The sequence below is a fragment of the Octopus bimaculoides genome, chromosome 3 (assembly GCF_046866305.1).
Source record: "Octopus bimaculoides isolate indiv1 chromosome 3, ASM4686630v1, whole genome shotgun sequence".
Lineage (NCBI taxonomy): Eukaryota > Metazoa > Mollusca > Cephalopoda > Octopoda > Octopodidae > Octopus > Octopus bimaculoides.
Window position 1 is genome coordinate 102,290,246 of NC_142930.1, and position 24,751 is coordinate 102,314,996.

General features: G+C 36.8%; 1 protein-coding gene across 2 annotated transcripts in view; it reads right to left on the bottom strand.

The window, feature by feature from the left end:
* LOC106871954 (protein still life, isoform SIF type 1) overlaps positions 1 to 24,751 on the bottom strand; it is a 903,947-nt gene that overhangs the window by 785,838 nt on the left and 93,358 nt on the right. For both annotated transcript variants that reach the window (XM_089349425.1, XM_089349426.1), the window contains exon 2: positions 21,425 to 21,556. In XM_089349425.1, coding sequence (XP_089205551.1) covers positions 21,425 to 21,516 — 92 coding nt within the window. In that variant the 5' untranslated portion in view covers positions 21,517 to 21,556. The remainder of the gene's footprint in view (positions 1 to 21,424; positions 21,557 to 24,751) is intronic.

Below are 24,751 nucleotides of genomic sequence, written 5' to 3' on the forward strand. Positions count from 1 at the left end.
CTCTTTCAGGATCAGTAAAATAAGTATCAGTTGAACACTGGGGCTAATTGTTGGCTTTGTGCCACAAAATAAAGCCAATATTATCTTCAATATATTTCATTGAAAAGCCCAGTAGTAATAAGATAGGACAATGGAATAAAAAGATTTGGTGTTGCTTGAAGTTTGTAGTATAGATCTACATACTGGCAGTAGATGTGAGATAGTCATTTTCTCAAGATGTAGATTATGCCATCATCTGACAATAAAAAATAACCCCCAGATATCCTCATCACCAAAAGAGGTTCCAGTACTGATAACCAAGGGCCCGGGAACAGGGGGTGCAGCGGGTGCACCTGCACCCCCTAGAATTTTCAGGGGGTGCAAGATCAAAATTTGCACCCCCTACATAATCCTACCAGTTTCAGAAAAAAAGTGTCTAAAATCTGTCGGTATAAAATGTTTATTTCGATCTTGTTTCAAAACAAAGAAAAAAATAATAAATAAATAAAAGTGATGAAGCTGGCATAAAATTCCCTAGGGAGTTTAGGACCACTAATTTCTGAAGGAAAGTAGCGTCAAAATACAAAAAAATAAGTGACAATAACAACAGTAGCAGCAACAATAACAACAACAAAACCAGCATGTATGGTTAATTTTGAATATATAGCATTACTTGAATTCTTGAAGACAGCTCCCACCCAGTTTCTGTCTGTCAATACTTCTCTCCATCTTTCAGAACCACTCCCAAATTCTTTGTAATTTGTGTTGCTAAAGACTTAAAACACGGTTGAACGGATTCGACCGTTTGACCCCAGTCTAAAAATAAAACCCCTTCAAAATTCTTTCAATACAAAACGACTATTTAATACTCCATACCATTATTTGCTTGACCATTGCCTGGGTAAGTGCCTTTTTTTTCAACTCCAACCTGATTCACCTTTTCATTAAATCTTTACTTTCCTTTTGTCGTTATTCCTCTCTATCTGCTTGAGTTCCTTAGGAAATAGTTTCCTTTTTGCGTTACTACTAACACATCGTATCTTAAAGACGTAGTTTAGGCAGAATACCATATATATTGACGGCTTTCATTTTTTATCTTGCCTTAATTCTGTCATATTATTAATCAAAAGTCTTCCTGCGTATATATAAAATAGTATCTGCGTCATATCTGTTTCCGATACTGTCCTGCTTTTTCGTTTTATATAGAAAACGTTGATTTAATTAGTTTGATAAGTGCCTCTGCACGAAACTCTCGAACCTTCAGTCACTATGTAACTTTCTCCGATCAATAAATCTATACTTATTGAGACTGACTCAACATAAGTTCTATTTTTCATGTTTGAACCACTACGCCTCTGATAAGAACCCAATAATATTTGAAAATCGATTAAGGGTGTTCATCTTTTTTTTCAATCTACGGAGAAATGGCTAAATTTGCCCTCTTTATAAATACACGTTATATATATATATATAGACCACGATAATCGACTCGGGATTCTCCCCAATGACTTTACTAAGGTCACTCGGGGCCCCAATTCGCCGTGAAACCATTTGGTAGCTGGTATCGTTACGAGGTCTATTTATATTTACCCACTTCTCTACCTGTAAAGTAAGCTCTCCTCCAGTTATATCGTTTTACCGTATATTATCATATATATATATATATATATATGTGTGTGTGTGTGTGTGTGTGTGTGTGTGTGTGTGTGCGTGTGTGTATATATATATATATATATATATATATATAGTGAAAGAGAGAGAGAGAGAGGTAGGTAGGTACATATGCAAGCACACATACACGCATATATATACGAATGTATATATTTGTGTGTCTGAATGTCACCCCACCATCGCCTGATAACTAATGTTGATGCGATTATGCCCCTGTAACTTGGCGGTTCGAAAAAAGAGGTGATAGAATTAATACAAGGCTTCCAAAGAATAATTCCTGGCGTTGATTTGTTAAAATAAAAGACGGTGCTCTAGTATAGCCTATCGTTTTTTGAAGCATATTGGATGGGACGTCATGTTGCTGGTTTTGCCAATAAAAACACAAGCACTATTTATTTTTCAGGTTTTTGTTCGACCAGAGTTCTTTTGTTACAATTCAGTGGCCTTATACGTGGTTCTATACTTATTTTTTCTTTCTTGTGTCTGCCCTTTTTAATCATCTGCCATGTTGTATTCAACAGAAATTCAAAATCTTATGGGAAACTTCGTAAATCTTGTAAGGGAACTTGCTGAAGAATGCAGTGCAGAAGTAAGCCAGTGGTTTAAGCGCCGGAACAATTTCCTCTCTGATACAACTCAAAATGAAATTATATATTATCATATATATATATATATATATATGTGTGTGTGTGTGTGTGTGTGTGTGTGTGTGTGTGTGTGCGTGTGTGTATATATATATATATATATATATATATATATAGTGAAAGAGAGAGAGAGAGAGGTAGGTAGGTACATATGCAAGCACACATACATATATATACGAATGTATATATTTGTGTGTCTGAATGTCACCCCACCATCGCCTGATAACTAATGTTGATGCGATTATGATAATATATAGATGCTCATAACATTTTACATGAGATCAAAATAAAAGTAGAAAATTCCAGGTTTATTGGCATTATATGTGATGGTACCACTAATTGCTCTGGCATGGAACAAGTATCAATCACTGTCCGGTACGTTTCTGAAGACCTGAATGTCAATGAGGATTTTCTAGGTTTTATAATCCCTGTGACTGCTCTTCGAAGACACTGACTAAGATTTTTCTAGATATTTTTTGTTGCCTAAACATTTCACTTGATTCAAAGCTATGCTGTTTTTCATTTGATGGTGCAAGTACCATGAGTGGAAACATTTCAGGTGTACAAATGCGATTGAAAAATTTGTTCTCAGGTACATATTTTGTACACTGTGGAAACCACTCTCTAGACCTTGTCCTCCAAGAAGTTAGTTCTAAGTTTACCTTTGTAGCTGATGCACTGAACTTTGTTCATCAACACACCATTTTTGTAAAAGTCACCAAAAAGAAAAGCACAATGGATAAATCTTTGTGGTAAGAATGTCATCATGTTGCAAGCAGTGTGTCCAACTCGGTGGTGCATTAGAGCAACAGCACTGAAATGAGCAGAAAACAATTATAAGAATATTCAAAATTTTTTGCTTGACCTTCTTAATGACTCATCGTTAAGAGCAACAACAAAGGCTACTGTTAAAGGGCTGCTAAAACAATCTGGCAAAGCTTCCACTTTGTTCGGCATTAAAATCGCTGGGGATATATTTGGGGTATGTGAGCCAGTGGCACGTAGCTTACAGCGTCCAGGCACGACAGCTGGTGATTGCTTGAAATTGATTGAAAAGTTGAAAATCTCTCTTTCAAAAGTGAGAAGTGAGAAGGTTTTTGAAAAATATTTTGATGAAGTATCCTCTTCTGACTTTGTGAAAATACCCAACATTTCGCGATCTAAAAATACACCACTGCACTTTAGGCACACAACAACTACTGAAGAAGTTGCTCTTTCTGTCACCGATGACTGGCGTCGGCAATTTTTCTATATAGTGGCTGTCATCGAAAATGAATTGACTCGCCGGTTTCAGCAACAGGGAATACGTGTATGCTCTGAGCGAGTGGAGTTGCTGTTGTCAGCAGTCAATTGTGGAGTATTTAACTTTGAAAATGCACATCTACCTGCTTCTTTTGATTTGCTCTTACTGTCATCTCAAATCAAACTTCTTGCTAGCCTATGGACGGAAAGGGAAAATTTGCCTAAATTATTTAATGACATAGTTGATAAATGGAGAGTGTCTGATGCTACTTTTCGTTCTAGTATGCCACAAGTGTTGGCGTTAATGCAGCTTGTCTTGTCTTCACCTGTATCTGTTGCATCAAGCAAAAGAACTTTCAGTGCACTTCGCCGTTTGAAGACCTGGCTCCGTACCACAATGACACAACACCGTCTTACACATACGATGAAAACACTTTGCACATCCTCATGAAACCTTTCATTAACAAAACGTGTGAGCGTAGGAAATCTTTTGGAATATGTCGATACAGTTTTTTTCATATACGTGTGTTTTATGGAGTGATGCAAAAACTCGGCTTACTTCCATTTTAACACTTCTTATAGCTTCATTATTTCTTGGTAAACTGACATTTGAATGTTCAGAGAAAACTTCAAAAGTAACTATTAGTGGCTTCTCTTCAAGATGAACAAAATTTGGCATCATGCTATTATCAAGTACCTGTAGAAAAAGGATTTAGTCCCCAAGGACATGTTGATATATCGGAGGATGATGCTCCAGTTTTATCAACAGTGTAAAGCTGATTAACTGATTTAAGCAGAGATAATTTTGAGAAGACTAATGATCTGAACAGTCTGCAACTGCTTCCACTGGAGAAAAAATATAAATTGCTAATGTTATTAGCATATCAAGTGTGAGGGCTGAGAATATTCTACACAATAAATTTGGCATTATGAAAGTTTCTGCTTGGTGGGTGTTGCTTCTTCTGACACCTGATTAAAAGGGCACCAGGCTGATCACATTTCGATAATATCTGACATTGCTTGAGGCAAATCCAGTTTCCTTAAATGTGTTGGGTTTATCATTTTGAGTTAGAGAATAAGAGATAATCTAACAGTGGAGACACTCTTCAACACTTACTCTAAAGAAGGTCATCAAGACCGTTTAATCTGCAGGGAAGGTGATAGCCTCAGTATTTTGGATTGCAAAAAGCATCGTGTTTATTGACTACTTTCAAAGGCTCTCACCATCAATGGAGGGTGCTGTACTGTGCCACCTTTCTAAGGCAGTTGCGAAAGGCTATCAAGGCCAAACGCAAGGAAAACTGTCGAGTATGTTTTTCTTCCATCGAAACAAATACTCCAGTGCACAAGTAATTAGTTTCGATGGCTGCTGTGTGTGATTGGCTTTGAACTGCTAAGCCACCCTCCCTACTTTAGTGATTTGACCTCATCTTATTATCTATATCCCCTACATATATATAAAAAAAATACTCGGCTTGGAACCAATATCATAGTGATGATGTTTTATCAGCTGTTGAAAACTTGTTTAACTAACAGGATAGCTTCTTTTCCAAGGCAATCGAAGCAATGAATCGCTGAAAGAAGTATGTAGATATCTTTTCTGTTTGATTTTCACTTTTCAATTGCCTCAATTTTATTCCAATTTCAAAATTGTGTATTGTTCACATGAACTAAACCAACAGTATGTTTATCCAACGTTTCACAAAACTTTATTAAAAGTTCCATCGTTGAATGTTTTAACATTGTAATGTTGTCACCTTGTATAAAATGCCAGCTTCCACATCCTGTTCTCTGATGGAGGGAAAATGATCAAACTTTAAACCTCTGTTACAGTTTTCTAAAGTTTTTCTGGAATAAGTGAATTGCATCAGATTCAACGGGAAAAATTACACCAATATATCAAATTTGAAAATTTTCGCTTAATTTTAAAATTTCAGAAGGTGAAATCAAGCAGAAAAGATCCTAATATTTAAAAATGAACTTCATTTGGTCACATTCTATGAGAATATATTGGTCAGCCTGTTAACTTTCCAGTCAATCCTCATAATAATAAAAGTTATTATTATTGAACATTTGTTTGTTTTGATACCCAAATTAGAAAACTTCACCTTGTTTGTAAAACTTTTGGGTAATACAGAAGTGTGAAGCCGAGTTCTGAGAGTGCGCATGTCACAAATTTGTGCGTGCATGCGCTTTAGTTGTAAGTAGTCGATTTTAGCTCACAAGGCAAATGACGAGATGCGCAGATTCGCGCTACTTGCTGTAAAAGGAGCGGGGTTATCCATGTAATACAAAAAGAAAATTGCAGATAAGTTGAATATAAAAGTGAAAAATAATCATTGAATAGTGAAAAAAACATTCATCTCCCCTAACTTTAAACCCTAACTCTAAACCTAACCCCTAACCCTAAACCCTAATCATAATCCCTAACCCTTAATAAAATATGGGAAATGCTGGAGATAAATGTTTTGAAAACATTCTGAACTATCTTTCAGAATGGTTTACTTTTCAATGAAATGTCATTTTGTTATTTTTCATGTTTTTATTCAATTTATCTGCAATTTTCTTCTTGTATTAGATGGTTAACCAACCCTCTATTTACAGCAAGTAGCGAGCGTCTCGTTTTTAACCTGAGTGCTAAATTCGACTACTTACAAATAACGCGTGCGCATGCGCAAATTTGTGACATGCACACTCCCAGAACTTAGATCCACACTTCTCCAGTAGTGCCAAATTTTGGAACTGAGTTTGCACCCCCTAAGCAAATTTGGTTCCCGGGCCACTGCTGATAACTGTTAGACAAACCTCTTTCTTGTCATCACACATATGGAGATCACCATTTGGGACAAATCAAGAAACTAACAATCATTACCAGCTTGAAGATAGCTTCTCAAACATTGAAAAACATGACATCTAAAACAAATTCCAAGCAACAGTTTATCTAGCGTTGAGTTCCAAACCTCTGCCATGAATTGTGTTGTTCACTATTCTCACTTGTGCTTTTGCCTGTTCATAGTGTAAGATTAGTATGGATTAGGCAGGGTTACATGTGTCATAAAACTGGAACCTTAAGCCCTTAGTCTTGCAGGTTACAAAACAACCTCATTACTGCTGTTCCTACACAAAAAGTGTGCCCCAATACTCTATGTAAAATGGTTGGCATCCAACAATAAAAAGCAGGCCACAGAAAACACTGGAGTATGACACAGTACCCTGATTCTTCAGATCCTGTTGAACCATCTGCCGGCATTGAAGATGGATGGTAACTTACAATGTAAATTGAGTCCAACTCCTGCTGCAGGTGTGCAACATTGCTGTGGTTCTGTATTTTCTGCGAGACTTTCATATCGTCTGTGTAGCTACCAAGGGTGGCTATCTGGGCAGTTGAGGGCATATTTGAGAGGGCCACTATGAAAAGTAGTGGTCCCAAGAGAGTGCCCTGTGGAACACTGCTCACTATTTGTGTTTTCTTTGAGGTGGCTCGATTGACCACTACTCCCTGACTTCTATATTTCAGAAAGTCATGTAACCACTCTCCAAATTTTCCAACTATGCCAAGATCATGCAGTTTTGTGGCATATACCAAGATCCACTTTATAAAAAGCTTTTGCGAAGTCAAGGTATATTACGTTCACATTTGAGTTGTTGAGTAACTGTCTCAACACCCAGTCATAGTGCTGTAAGAGCTGGGTCAGGCAGTTCCTACCTGGGTGAAAGCCATACTGGGTATCACTCAGCAAGTCATTTTCTTCAAGGAATGCAATTAGTTTCCCTCTGACTATCAGTTCCATGACTTCGGTGATGTGTGAAGTCAGAGAGATAGGCCTATGGTTTTTGGCATCTGCTCTGCTTCCTCCTTTATGGACCGGGCACATTATTCCCTCCTTCAGTTTGCTTGGCAACCTGTCATTTGCAAGAAAGATCTGGAAGAGAATCTGAGGTGGTTTCACCAGAGCACACTTACACGATCTGAGGAGGATTGCTAGGATTATATATATATATATATATATATATATATATATATATATATATATATATAATATTAATATATATATATATATAAGTATATATATATATATATATATATATATATATATATATATATATATATATATATATATATATATATATAAATTTATAAATATATACATCTATACTATATATAAAACAGATGTGTGTGTAATCGCTTATCACGTGAAAACGGCTTCACTATTTACTTCCATACTTGTGATGCAGGAATAATTTGACCTTGGATAAATCTTAGGCTCTTCATTTGATTTTTTTTTATTAAGATAAATAATATTGCTTTATATTTAAGATTCACTTCTTTAAAAAGGTTCCTCAATATCAACTTCCGGTAGCCATAGTTTTTTCTTCACTTTAACTTCAATCGTTACTGTTCGCACTAAAAGTTTACTCACATTTACTGATGTAAGTAATTTCATCATTTACTAACAGAAGTACGGTTTCGTGTTTCCTTGTTGCTGGGGTTTTTTTTCTGGTACCTTCGATACTGGCTGTTTGGTTCACTAGAAGTACGGTTTCGTGTTTCCCTGTTGCTGAGGTTTTTTTTTTCTGGTACTTTCGATACTGGCTGTTTGGTTCACTGAGTGACGAATTTCGCTTCAACCTCACTTTAACTTCAATCGTTACTGTTCTCAATAAAAGTTTACGTTTTCAATCGCTAACAAATTCACATTTACTGATGTAAGTAATTTCATCATTTACTAACCAGGGTTAGGGTTACGGTTAGGGTTAGTCACAAGTGGCTATGTGAAAGAACAATTCTGGTACCAAGGAATGATTCTGTACACAAGCTGAATTTAAATTTGTTAACTCAGCTTCCAGGACCTGAATGTTCATACAGATCAATTAACTCTGTCCATGATCAAGAACAGGCAACGCATTACCCAGTGGAGTTCCTCAATTCACTTCAGCCACCAGGATTTCCACCACACATTCTGATCGTGAAAATAGGTGCTCCCATAATTCTATTAAGAAACCTTGATGCACCCAGACTCTGCAATAGAACAAGGTTGGTTGTTAAAACAGCCATGCCCCATGTGTTGGAAGCAACAATAATTACAGGCAGCATGATGGGTGAGAATGTCTTCATTCCAAGGATACCTCTCATTTCAAATGATCTCCCCTTTCAGTTCAAGAGACTGCAGTTTCCTGTCAAACTTACCTTTGCAATGTCTATCAACAAAGCACAAGGTCAATCTCTAAAGGTGGTGGGACTTAACCTCCTTCAACTTTGCTTCTCACATGGTCAGCTGTATGTTGGATGTTCTAGAGTTGGAGATGAAAATAACCTCTGCATTCTCAGTGATAAACATGGCAAGACAGAAAACATAGTATATGAAGAAGCACTTACATGAATAGTATGTACATGTCATATACAAAAGTGTAAAACCATTGAGTGTTAAAGTAAATATTACTATTACACTTTCACTTTTCGACTGACATATATATATAAATATATAAATATATATGTATATATATATATATATATATATATATATATATATATATATATATATATATACACACACACACACATATGTGTGTGTATGTGTGTGTGCGCGCACATTCACACATTTTATCATCAGAATGTATTTCTGTCAAGACTAAATGGCTTCACCAAATATCTCAACCACTATTGTTATACCTTACCACTTTTATATGTTTCAATTACCAATTATTGATTTTGTCTGAATTCTTTTCCAGAAGTACTATGTTCGCAACAGCCAGTGGACTTAATCAAATTTTACAGCTAATTTAAGCCAGCACACATAAAGTGTTATGGAGATACATGAAAAAGTATGAGACGAAACAGAAAGTGAACAAAGAAAATAGTGTAAGAAATAGTGTAAGAAAATTCAACAATTGCCACTGTTACAAAGTAAGTTAATGAAGACTAAAGGAAGTTTAATCAAATTGATACACTAATTTTGAACTCATTTGAAATTCGTCAGAGCAGGTAGTCAGTTTTGGTTTTCACCCCTTATAGACCTTCTGTTCTCTGCTATTTCGCAAATCTTATTGAGTTTATTTCTATTCTAGTTGATATATTTTTTTTTAGTTTTACTCAATTTTTTTTTTCTTTCACCTTGAAAATTCTGTTAAATATAGCTTGATGGTAATTTATCATTTATTGTATGATAGCCGAAGTGCAAGGATGGTAGACTGAAGGTGTTGGTGTTAGGAGATGTAGTGTGGATGGCGTGGTAGTATTGGAAAAGCTAGATTACACTGAAAGAACAGTGAAAACTGGCAGACTAACCCATTAGTTAACTTGGTCAAAAATGGAAACTGGCTCGAAGGAAAATTTTGAGAGAAAATAGCTCAAGTTGCTTTAAGAAATAGAAAATGATGATGAAGGTGATGCAGCTGATGATGTTACTGAGAGTTGCAGTAGTAGTGATAATTGTGATGGAGGTGAGAGAGGGTATGGAGGAGATGGAGGGGGAGGAGGAGGAAAAAGAAGAAGAAGAATTGAATTGAATTGATGTAATTGAAATAAAAGACAAGGAAAGTAAACAAGTAAAGAATAAGAAAAACAAGAAAATATGTAGAAGTCAAGAAGAATCAAGAAATAAGTAAAGTAAAAAGATGAATTAAAAAAAAGATAGGAAATATGAAGAATTAGAAGGGTTGGTAGTGTATTCATCACAAAAAGACAAATGACTGTTGTTTAATAATGTTAGAAAGAATATATTTTGCATTGTAACAGTTGTGAGTGAGGTTAAAGAATATATTTTTAACAGAAAGTAAGTTGGATATTTCACAGTTTTATGTATATACATTAAAAAAAACAATTGCCTGAGTGTATAATACATATGCGTACACACACACACACACACACACACCTGTATGTAATCGTCATTATCATCATTTTATATTTGTTTTCCAAAATAGCATGGTCAGGATATGTTGTAATGGTCCAAGTCAATTCTTATCTGGAGTTACTGCCTCCTTAGCTATATCACTAGACTCTCTCTCTCTCAGACATTTTGTTTTGGTATGGTTTCTCTGGTTAAATGTTCCTGCAAACATCTATTATTTTGCAGATTGTAGTGAATTGTGTTTCTATTAGGAGTAATGAATGGGAAGAACAGTGGTAACTACAAAAGACAATTCAGAGTGGAAGAGAAAGAAGAAAGAGTATGGAAGAGGAGACAGGGTAACATGTGAAAGGAGAAAAGAATGGGTGAAACAGTACCATTCAGAATGATGAAGAGGTACAGTAATGGCAAGAAGACAGTGATTACTGGGCTTAATGAGAAAAGCAGAGATAGATGTCAATAACGAGATGACATGAGGCAAGAGGAGTAACAGCCAGCAACGTAAGGAGAGACACTAATAATAGGTACATGTTTGGTAGTAGGAAGGAGACACAGAGGTATTAGATCTAATGCAATCTTTCTTACCTCGGCATCCTGATGGAAGAGAGACACTGAGGCAGCTACATGTTTATTTGTAAGATAGAGCGTGGAAGAGAGAGAGAGAGAGGAGTGATTGATAGTCATAGAAATGGTTGGTGTAAGAGAGTGTGATGGATGTCAATAAATAGTGGTCAAAGGGAGGAGTACAGGCTGACAATGAAGAAATGTAATGTTAGATGTTAAGAGAGAAAAAGATAAAGGATTGACAAGAAGGTCGGAGATGTTGACTAACAAGGTAAGAGAAAGGGGTGTATTGGAAACAAAAGCATCATGTTTTGGAAGAAAAGAGGAGTCATGAGATACCTGTGGTAATAGTGAGAGAGATTTCTTGTGGAAAAATCTGTTGTTTTATATCATTTCACAGGCAATGTGATACAATGAATAGAAAGAATGATAGAGAGATGAGAGGGTATTGAATAGGCAAGATAGATAGTAGATGGCGACTTTGCAGGTACAAATGGGCAAAAGTCCAAATGTAGACATATACTATGTGGCCCAGGCTCCATCATTATATTCTCACCAACATTTTCATATACATTTCACCTAGTTTATACTAGTTGTCAGGTCTTTACCTGTACAACATATCAACAAAAAACATCTTTTTGTCATCTCCTTTGTATGATGTCAAGTTGAGATCAGTTTTCAAACCTTTGTAATAAATCTTCCTAGGTTCTTCTCTTTCACAGGTTCCAATCATTTTAAGTGCTTGAAACTTTCTTATACAGCTGATATGCTTCAAAATAACAATTCTTATGATAAGCAAAAAAGTTAACTGATATTGATAACAGTGGGGAGATAGAATGCATGAAGGGTCAGTTCTGTCCCTTGTTACATGGGTGGCATAGCACAGTGAATCTGAGAGAAGGTGAATGTTAGAGAGATGAGTGATTCAGACAAGTCCATTGACATACCCAGGTGCAAAAGCATCATAGTGTAGCAAATCAAAGATTCCCTGCCATACTTAGATATACAAGCAACATCATACAGTGAAGTAAGGATATCAAGAAGTGAGAAAGACAGCAGAGGTAGACATAACAGGATCTAATGGGGAAGAGACTCTAATATAGATATTTATAATATACCTCTCAGCTTCTATCATTAACACCATGTTAATGTTATTTTATCATACTTGTAGGGGTGAATAGGGTTTCTTCAGCACTGTGTATTACCAATCATTTCAGTCTTTCATCATTTCCTCCAAGGGGTTCAATATCTTAGTATCACCTTTCAACACTTCATCCCATGTCTTCCATTTCTACAGATTCCATCCACTGTAAGTGCACTACATTACTTTATATAATTATCATTTTCCATATGCATTACATACCCGTAAAGCACAATCTTCTCTTTTGCACACTATATTTGATTCTTCTAATATCCAGCTTTTTTCTCAACTCACTTGTACTTCATAATTCATGTACACTAACATCACTTGTCCAATAAAATCACACTTGCTTCATGCATTTCTAATCTTTGCAAATCCTCTGCATCCAGAGTATATCATTATCACTGCTACCACTATCATTACCACTGCCACCACTGCCACTGCCACCACCACCACCACTGCTACCATTTCTACTTTTCCATGCTTGCAGGGGTCAGGTAGACTTCATTAAGGCAAAATTCTGGATACCCTTCCTGATGCCAACCTCCATCTTGTTTGAAGAAAAGGTAATAATTTTTCCATTTGTGAAGCCATCAATAGCCAGCATATACTTTTGTAGAAGATTGCAAACAAATGACTGCATTTGTGTAAATGGTGAAGCTCATTATTTACAATCAGTGTATGCATGACAAAACATGTCAAGATGCCCAGACATACTTTTGCTGTGAACTGCAAACAAATGAAACCATTCATATGAATGAAAAGTCATTGTTTACAATCAACATGCACATGTTACTGCAATGAGAATACACACCTGCAGTTAACTAAGCAGAGAGACAGCCAGACACATATACACACAGTGTTTAACAGTGATCTAGTGGAATAGATTTTTACACAAAAACTGTCTTGCATGAGGTTTGTGTTAATATGCTTTTTTAAAGATATTTTTTTATATGTCTTATTTTCTAAAAATATTCTCTACATATTGAAATATTGTAACTGCATTAAACATTTTTCTCAAATTTTGTAATACGTACATATATGTGTACATATGTATATGTATATGTATGTATAAATGTATGTATATGTGTATAGCTATGTCAGTGTGGTTAGGATGTTCAATTCCCAACCTCACAGTTTCAGGTTTGGTTCCACTGTGTGGCACCGTAGGTAAATGTCTTCTACTATGGCCCAAAGAAGACCAGTTTAAAAAAGTTTTATCAATAGCAGTAGAGACAAGTTCATTAGCAACAAATTGTATTCATGTGTATCTGTGTGTTTGTGTGTGTGTGAGAGAGAGGGGGGAGAAGGAAAGGGAGAAGAGAGGGAAGGGGAAGAAGAGGAGAGAGAGAGAGAGTATGCATCAAGGTTCATTATTCATTTCTCTTACAGAATGATGATAATTTTTCCTAACAGTTGTTTTTAACCATCTCAAAATTTAAAATATAAATTTGAGAAACAAATAATGACAGTTAATTTATATTATATTTATCCAATGTATGAATATTCCAGTTGCTTATAAATTTCAGTCTGTTAGTTGTTGTCAGTTCAATTTTGAATTTAAACTTAAATATTAATTACATTTGTGTAGTTATGGAGATCAGATAAGCTGATGGCAGTGTTCATTTCATAAGAAGTTATATGTAGTCATTCTGTAGCTATAGAAATAGAAATTAGATTATTTTCGAGTGGAAGTGAATAAAATTGTGACAAATATACTTAGCATGTTTTGTTTGATTCACATTTTCTTTTGCTCAAACCAGATGTATTTAGTCTTGATGTGAGTCAAGTTTATTTATGCAAGTAACCAGTTTGTGTACAAGAATGGAGTCACTTTTCTCTGTGGCAAGAAGATTACTACAGAAATTATTAGAGTTTAATAAACTGCCTTGCCATGTGAGCAAAATGTACAAGCTGCAAAATAAGTATATCCTTCGTTAAACAAGGAAGAGAATAAGCTAAATTGTGGTTTAGAAAAATGTATATGTAAATCAACTTATAACGAATTTTAAAAGGCAAACCTGGGCAAGATATGAAGAATGAAGAATATATATATAACAAGAGAACCACATATAACCAAAGAAGCAATAAAGGAAAGATAAAGTGAAATGATGAAGAAAAGGGGAGAGGCAGGCTGAATAAATTACTAGAAAAAATTCAAGCTTCTGTAAATATCTAATAATGCATATAATTGATTGATTAAGAAAAAATTGAAGGAAGAAATAAATGTAAGAATTGAAAAGAAGGAAGACAGAAAGGTGGAAAAACGCTAGATGAAAATGGAAAATTTGGAAAGAAATCATTCAAGTATTAAAGTACATTAGAGTATGTGATGTGATGGGGATGGGTGGAGGAATTGTAGTTGAAGTTTTGTAGATTTTTATGGTGTTTATATATTTATGAAGGGCAATTACGAAGGTGTTGGAAAACAACCAAGGTCATTTTTGTTTGTAATTCCTAGATATGAGAGGGAAGTATGTTGTGAATATAAATAACACAAGTTGTCCTTTGCATATATCTCATATCCAATGCGTGAAAGAGTACAGGTGATATATTCATGTCTCAATTACTCTGTTTCACAAAGAGAAGCATGCATACACACATGCATGTGCATGCACACACACACACACACACATGTGCACATATATATATGTGTGTACACGTGTGCATATTACATACAAGTGAGCTCCATAATCTATTCAATTATAGAGGATTCTTATTACTTCAAATACCTTATTGTCATGTCATTAACCAAAGCCATATCAGTCAGAGATCCAGTTTTCTACAATCATTTCCATAGAAGTAGAACTTATCACTTTATAGACAGTCAGATGTTTTGGCTTAACAAGTAGGCTCAGCTAACTTCTCATAGGAGGCTTCTTTGGAGGATTTACAATAAGGTGCTCTGGTGATATTAGAGCCAGGTATACTGCAATGTTGCCAATTTGCACACACATGAATACATTTGTATGTGTGCATGCGTCTGTGTATACATATGTACATACATACATGTACACACATACATACATTTAAGCATGCATGCATACACACATACATACCTATGTACACACACAAACATACATACATATATGCATACATGCATATATATATATACATATACATAGAAAGAGAGGTAGAGAAATCTACTTAACTGGAGCATAACATTGGAAACTAAAGAGTCATTGTTTAAATTTATAGTGACGCTGTTGCTGCTGACAAACTTGAGTTGTTCTTACTCTATGGCACCTATTTACTTTTAGAATAAAACAGGCCATTTGAGAGGTCAAAATCTTGAGCATGAACAAAACACACTGTGAGTGGAAAGATCTTTGGCTGACAGTCTGATATTCTATTGAGAAAGTCATATACAGTCTCATGTACATACACATGCACGCACGCACACACACATGCGCACACACACACACACATTCATATAAACATACACATTCATATAGACATACCAATGCACACGCACACACAGACACACATTTATATACTCATACATACCAATGCACACACATACATACATACAAATGGATAGATAGATAGATAGACAGACACTATCATGTCTAGGTAAATCTAGCTGAAGAGAACTAATCAAATTTACGTTAACAAACGTAATTTGGAAAGTTTGGAACCTAGTTCCTAGATTATCCACATCTGAGTCATACATTTAATTAATGTTCTTCTTATAGGTAAGATGAAACTTTTTATGTTCGTTGCCCGCAAACATTTTTGCCAGTATATATATATATATATATATATAAAGTTGAGGAGGGTATTGGATTTAACCAAACCCAAGAGTATACAGGTAATACCGAGTAAGTGCTGTATACCGACTAGTTTGTCCCAGTCGTTGTATGAACAGGATTGGGGATTATAAGTCGTATATTAGCGTGTGTATATGTAAATATATAAAAATAAAAAGATAAAGAGAGCAATGGTAAGGTTGGAGAAGTATTTTATGGATAGAGTCTTACAGCTGTTTCTGGGAAGATCCAGTACTTCCCTTCATCGGAGACAGAAAAAATAAAGTAATCTATTATTATATCCATAGGCGGATATTTTTAGTATGAAGTGGTAAAGAGTGTGATGCGCTGAAAAAAGAGAGAACAGTACTTGAAGTGTAGTTTCATTCCAGTAGTAGAAATCCGTGTAAAGTAATCCATATGGGGATAATCCGGAAATAGATGTTGAATATGATACTACTAACTACCTTCCCACCCATCTCTCCCTTTATCTCTATCCTTGGTTTATCACTCATACCCCCACCACCTATATACTACATACGCGCATTCCTTCCTACCCACATTCCTTCCTACCCACTAGACCTTTTAACCTTATCTTCCCCCATCCCTCCTTCTCTCTATATGCTCATCCCCTCTATCCTGTAAGATCAACTGACCATTAAAATATACTGCTACCATCCTTCACCTCTATCTCTCCTCCATCCCCTTTCACATTCTGTCTTCATGACTTGACCTAATTACCACTCATCCTTCACTTGACTTGGCCATTCTTCAAGTAAACAAGCTAAAATCCATCGCAGTATGGCATATATTCACCTCTGCTATCTATGCTATATCAGCCTTCGTTCCAACATCTATTTCCGGATTATCCCCATATGGATTACTTAACACGGATTTCTACACAGATTTTTACTACTGGAATGAAACTACACTTCAAGTACTGTTCTCTCTTTTTTCAGCGCATCACACTCTTTACCACTTCATACTAAAAATATCCGCCTATGGATATAATAATAGATTACTTTATTTTTTCTGTCTCCGATGAAGGGAAGTACTGGATCTTCCCAGAAACAGCTGTAAGACTCTATCCATAAAATACTTCTCCAACCTTACCATTGCTCTCTTTATCTTTTTATTTTTATATATTTACATATATATATATATATATATATATATATATATATATATATATATATATATATATATCTATATATATATATATATATATATATATATATATACAATGAAGCTTTACTGTAGCGTCGTATATTATCGACTGCTACTTCCAGTAAATATTGTACCACTAACCTATATTTATACATTTATATATATATATATATATATATATATATATATATATATATATATATATATATAAACTTAGACTAGTCCAGGCCATGTCTAACTTAATAGCACCACCTGATAGGATTATTAAAATCCTTTTTAAGTCAAGTTTTGTGGTATGGTCCATTCAAGTAGTGAGTTCTTGTTGAGTGAGTTGTATCCAGATATAGATGGCCTTGACGAAATTTGTCCAGACTCCACTTAAAGGTGATGGGATCCTTTTCCTCTTTGATCAGTTGTGGAACAATGTTAAACAGGTTGGGGCCTGTTGAGGAAAAGAAATTGTGTCGCAGTGTACCTATATGTTGTGATCTGGAATTGAGCAGAGAATGTATGTCCCATGGGCCCAGCCTTGGATGAACCTTGAAGCTAATGTTCAGATCGTTTGGGCAATGGTGGTGGTATATTCTCCACATTGTGCAAATGATGTACTGCTTTTGGCAGCGCTGGAAAGAGTAGAGTTTCTAGGCTTTAAGGCGGTCCCAATAATTGAGATAAGTCTTGGCCTTAATTCGTTTAGTGAATGCCCTCTGTGTCCTCTACCAGAAGTGTAGCCAGCTCACTAACTCGTATCTTTACTTCATTGGACACTAAAAATCCTGCTTGAAAAGACCTGTTGAAGCAAGTGAATTTGGAGTTTTGGAATTTGAAATTTGAAATCTGAAATCGAAATCGAACCGAATCCGACGACTGGCACCGATGCCAACCTCTTCTTCATTGGACACTAACAACATTGTCGAGCATGTTCATTGCCAGAGCACCTGTCTGGCTTCCGTGCTAGTAGCCCGTAAATAGCACCATTTGAGTGTAATCATTACCAGCGTTGCCTTCTAGCTGGTGGCTCATTAGAAAATCATTCGAACGAGGTCATTGCCAGTGCCACTGGACTGGCTCCCATGCAGGTGGCATGTAAAAAACACCTCTTGAGCATGGCCGTTGCCTGTACAGTGTGACTGGTCCTCGTGCTGGTGGCACATAAAAGTACCCACTACACTCTCGGAGTGGTTGGTGTTAGGAAGGGCATCCAGCTGTAGAAACTCTGCCAGATCAGATTGGAGCCTGGTGCAGCCTTCTGGCTTGCTAGTCCGCAGTCAAATTGTCCAACCCATGCTAGCATGGAAGGTGGATATTAAACGAAGATGATGATGATACATACATAGATGATATATATATATATATATATATATATATATATTATTTCTAGTGAGACAGTTGCAGGAGAAATACCTAGCTAAGGATAAACCTCTGTACCTGGCTTTCGTTGACATGGAGAAAGCCTTTGACAGGGTCCTCCGATCCCTTATCTGGTGGTCAATGAGGAAACTTGGGATAGAAGAATGGTTAGTGAGAGCTGTGCGAGCCATGTACAGAGATGCTGCCAGTAAGGTGAGGGTTGGAAATGAGTACAGCAATGAATTCCGGGTAGAGGTAGGGGTCCACCAAGGTTCCGTCCTCAGCCCCCTCTTATTTATCATAGTCCTCCAGGCAATCACAGAGGAGTTCAAGACAGGTTGCCCCTGGGAGCTCCTCTATGCTGATGACCTTGCCCTAATTGCGGAGTCACTATCAGAACTAGAGGAGAAGTTTCAGGTGTGGAAGCAAGGTCTAGAATTGAAGGGCCTTAGAGTCAACCTAGCTAAAACCAAAATCCTAATAAGTAGGAAGGTAGATAAAACACAAATCCCTTCAGGTAGATGGCCCTGCTCAGTATGTAGAAAAGGAGTAGGTAGTAACTCTATAAGATGTACCCGGTGCAAGCTATGGACATATAAGAGGTGCAGCAACATCAAAGGCAGGTTAACTAGCAAGTTAGTTTTTGTTTGTGGCAGATGTTCAGGTGCAATAAAGACTGTAAACAAACAGGAAGCAACTTCTATCTCATTCCAGGGTGAAAAACTAGAGGTAGTCGATAGCTTCCGCTATCTGGGCGACCAAGTTAGTAGTGGGGGTGGGTGCGCTGAAAGTGTAGCTGCTAGAATAAGAATAGCCTGGGCAAAATTTAGAGAGCTCTTACCCCTGCTGGCGACAAAGGGACTCTCACTCAGAGTAAAAGGCAGACTGTATGACTCATGCGTACGAACAGCCATGCTACATGGCAGTGAAACATGGGCTGTAACTGCTGAGGACATACATAAGCTCGCAAGGAATGAAGCCAGTATGCTCCGTTGGATGTGTAATGTCAATGTGAATACCCGTCAGAGTGTAAGTATCTTGAGAGAAAAGCTGAACATTAGAAGCATCAGTTGTGGCGTGCAAGAGAGACGATTGCGCTGGTATGGACATGTGGTGAGAATGGATGAGGATAGCTGCGTGAAAAAGTGCCACACCCTAACAGTTGAGGGAACCTGTGGAAGAGGTAGGCCCAGGAAGACCTGGGCTGAGATGGTGAGGCAAGACCGTAGTACATTGGGCCTCACCGAGGCGATGACTACTGACCGAGACCTTTGGAAATGTGCTGTGCGTGAGAAGACCCGGCAAGCCAAGTGAGATCGTTGCCAGTGCCCCTGGACTGGTTCTTGTGCGGGTGGCACATGAGATGCACCATTTTGAGCGTGGCCGTTGCCAGTACCGCCTGACTGGCTCCCGTAGGATTTTTGAGCGAGATCGTTGCCAGTGCCCCTGGACTGGCTTGTGCGGGTGGCACATAAAAGACACCATTTCGAGCGTGGCCGTTTTCGTGCGGGTGACACGTAAAAGCACCCACTACACTCTCTGAGTGGTTGGCGTTAGGAAGGGCATCCAGCTGTAGAAAGTCTGCCAAATCAGACTGGAGCCTGGTGTGGCCATCCGGTTTCACCAGTCCTCAGTCAAATCGTCCAACCCATGCTAGCATGGAAAGCGGACGTTAAACGATGATGATGATGATGATGATGATGATATATCGTGTATATATATATACAATCTGATATATATATACATACATATATATATATATATCATGTACATATATATATATATATATATATATATATATATATATATACATACACATGATATATATATATATACATATGATATATATATATATATATATATATATATATATATATATATATATATATATATATGTACATGATATATATATATATATGTATGTATATATATATCAGATTGGAGCCTGGTGTAGCCATCTGGTTCACCAGTCCTCAGTCAAGTCGTCCAACCCATGCTAGCATGGAAAGCGGACGTTAAATGATGATGATGTATATATATATATATATATATATATATATACATTATACATTATATATATATATATATATATATATATATATATATATATATATATATATATATATATATATATATACATTATATATATATATATATACATTATATATATAATATATATACATTATATTTAAATGGAGCCACTTGAAATGGCCGTAATGAATAGACACCTGTACATCTTTATTACTTATTTATATATATATGTTTATGAAGTCCATTATTCTCTGTGGCCTATTGCTTTCTCTGAAGAATAGGACAAAGTACAGCTGGAAGATCACACACATTTGCTTGGAACTATGCAGTACTCACCCTTCCTGATCTGTCAAAGACTGAATTGTGGCTTTGATGCAACATCTCTACCACCTAAGCCTATCAAATAGCTTTCGCTCCTTCTTGTTTTAGTACATGATCTTGGGCCCTGACAATTCTTTCTACAATAGGCAGAAAGCCTGAAATTTTGGGGATGAGAGGTAGTTGATCACATCGACCCCAGTGCTCAACTGGTATCTATTTTATTGACCCTCCTGAAAGGATGAGAAGCAAAGTCAACTTCAGTGCAATTTAAACTCAGAATGTATAGGCCATAAGAAATGCTACTAAGTATTTTGTCCATCATGGTAATGATTCTGCCAGCTCACTGCTTTAATAATAATAACAATTATGATGATGATTGTTTCTTTTATTCAATAACAATAATCTTTGTTTGATTTTGTAATACTCTACAGAAATAACATCTTGATCTGTGAACTAAAAACATTGTTGACATTTATGTTATATTCTGTTCTACTCATGTACTGAGTTGTCTATTACTTTGATGTTTGTATAGCTATATAAATAAATTAGTTTGTTCTGGTTAAGTTCTCTGCAACAACTTTGTTTTTCTCTGTTGTATATGCTGAAATATCATTTTGATTTGTCAACAAAAGACATAGCTGTCATTTATCTCATTCATAAATATATATATGGTATCACATAAATAAATAAGAATAATGTTATAAAATGTTATCTTACCTTAAAAGATGGGAATCTTTTCTAATATTCCACGGATAGCTTTCATGTCTATAGTTCTTCTTAAGTAGAGGGCCACAAAACTTGTTTCCCATGGTTCAGCTATAATGAGCATAACACAGGCATGCTACTCTCCTGGAAAAGATAAAGACAAAAGTGTAACAGATGCTTGCTTATGAAAGCAACAAAATAAATACACAAATTCAGTTGTGACAATAGATAAAGTAATAATGTATAATTGATGCAGATAAATATGAAAGAAGCCATAGTCTATTGGAATATATGAAGTATCTGAATAGTTAAAATGGGTAAATATAAGTCATACTTTTCAATCCTCTTTCATAAGAATTTTCATAATTATCTCTGGTCCCTCTGATATGCTTTGACTGTTGAATCAAATCCTTCTGATAACAGAACCATTGTCTCTTATTGTATCATCTACAAAGTATGATGTATGTCAGAGAATGGCTTGAACTGCTTCAAATGATAATGGATGATTGACCAAAGTCAAAAGACATTACAGATTCTTCTCTTAAAGTTATTTTACAACTGAAAATCCCTTTCTTCTGCTGATTTCCAAGAAAGGAATAAGTCTTTACATATATTTAGAATCCAAATCAATACTGTTGCTGTATATATGATAACAATTGCGGATAGCAATGTAAAATGATATAGATGCTAACACAATAACTTTGGACTATAAATTACCCTGACCAAAATGGTGGAAAGTAACTTGTTAAACTCATACTCCTTGTGAGTGGCTGATGGATATGCAAATAGTATATGGTAACTTAGCAAAGGAAGTATTTGAAGCTGATGTCATGGTGGCACATATACTGGAGGACATCACAAGGGAATTAGAAGTGCTCAGTGTTCTTCAATGTTAAATAAGGAATAGTGTATTAGTAAACATATGTATGTAAAAAAAAAGTACAGGGAGAAAGATACACACACACACACACACACACACACACACACACATCCACACATAAATATTACCAAGTATATTAAAGATTTATAAGTCAATACTGTGTCCTACTATCATATTAGCACAGTGATACATTCACTTTTAAGTTTATCTCTACAGAGTTTCTATAGAATTTAGAGCACTGAAAGTTATGATGTTTCAGATATAAATATGCCTATGTAAACAATTTGATAGGAGACAGAGAAATGAATAATGGGTATATATGCAATTAATATGTATATACCAGTTGCCAGGGATGTCTCTAATATGTAAATTGGTCCATCAATAGTGTTACACTGCTAAACTTAATGGATATTTAAGCAATGCATTCAAGGATAGTTAATGGGTTGGATGTGATACTGAACAAGGATCAATAAATCCTGAAATATGCATATACACCCATTACCTATTTTTCTGTCTTGGATCACATTATTCATGTAGACGTATTCATTTATGAAATATCATAACTTTCAGTGCTGGCTCTAAATTCTATTGAAAATTTATGGAAATAAACTTAAATGTGATATATATTTGTGACTATACATTCATATATATATATATATATATATATATATATATATATACACACACAAATATACATACATATATCTATCTATCTACACCACCCACACCCCACATACACCCCCACACACCCCCCCCACACACCCCACATACCCCCACACACATTACTGCCCCTATACTGCTGATAGTATCTCCTTTATTTCTCGGTTGTCGTCATCGTCGTCGTCGTCGTTTAACGTCCGCTTTCCATGCTAGCATGGGTTGGACGATTTGACTGAGGACTGGTGAAACCGGATGGCAACACCAGGCTCCAATCCAATTTGGCAGAGTTTCTACAGCTGGATGCCCTTCCTAACGCCAATCACTCAGAGAGTGTAGTGGGTGCTTTTACGTGTCACCCGCACGAAAATGGCCACGCTCGAAATGGTGTCTTTTATGTGCCACCCGCACAAGAGCCAGTCCAGGGGGGGGCACTGGCAACGATCTCGCTCAAAAATCCTACAAAGGCCAGTCAGGCGGTATATATATATATATATATATATATGTCTGTACGTATCGTTGCCGTTGTTTAACGTCCGCTTTCCATGCCAGCATGAGTTGGACGACCCGACCGAGGACTGGTGAAACCAGACGGCTACACCAGGCCCCAATCCAACCCGGCAGTGTTTCCACAGCTCGATGAGCTGGATGTCCTTCCTAACGCCAACCACTCAGAGAGTGCAGTGGGTGCTTCCACGTGTCACCGGCACGAAGGCCAGTCAGGCGGTACTGGCAACGGCCACGCTCATCTCGCTCGAGAAACCTCATGTGTCACCCGCACAAGAGCCAGCCCAGGGGCACCAGCAACGATCCCACTCGAAAATCCCACAACAACCCCACACAAGAGCCAGTTCAGGGGCACCGGCAACGATCTCACTCGAAGAAATTTCATGTGTCACCAGCACAAGAGCCAATCCAGGGGCACTGGCAACGATCCTGCTCGAGAGACTTCATGTGTCACCCGCACATGAGCCAGTCCAGGCGCACTGGCAACGGTCCCGTCCCGCTCAAAACATTTCATGTGTCACCCGCACAAGAGCCAGCCCAGGGGCACCGGCAACGATCTCGCTCGAAAGATTTCATGTGTCGCCCGCACAAGAGCCAGCCCAGGGGCGTCGCCCACACATGAGCCAGTCCAGGGGCACTGGCAACGAACCCGCTCAAAACATTTCATGTGTCACCCGCACAAGAGTCAGTCCAGGGGCACTGGCAACGATCTCGCTCGAAAGATATCATGTGTCGCCCGCACATGAGCCAGTCCAGGGGCTCTGGCACGATCCCGCTCGAAAGATTTCATGTGTCGCCCGCACCTTTAGTGAAAGAATATGTTATTAACTTAAATACATTCAGATGGAGAATTAATCAACTGAAGCAAGTTTTAACTATAACTCAGTGATGCAAGCTTTACTTATTCAAACCAGCACACTGCTCTACCTCAACACAATCAGACAAACTTTGATGCAAAATTTTAATGTGGAGGTTAATGAATAGTGATTTTTCCACTAATTCTTCCCTGCCATTTAAAACGTGTATTCTAGTGACCCTGAGTTAATGATTAAATGCACTACCGGTCATCAATGTGAAGTTCAATATAAAATAAAATTCAGAAAGTACTTTGAAGGTCAGGGAAATTCTTTCATAAGATTACAAAAATTATGAACTATAGTTTTTTAGCAAACAAACCATCATTATAGAGGTTAAAATTCTCAAGCAATTTGCCTCTTGTTCTACACTCCTTTTCTTTCACATTTTCCCTCTATTCAGGCATGTTTTCTCCATTAATATTCATGTCTATTCATTTC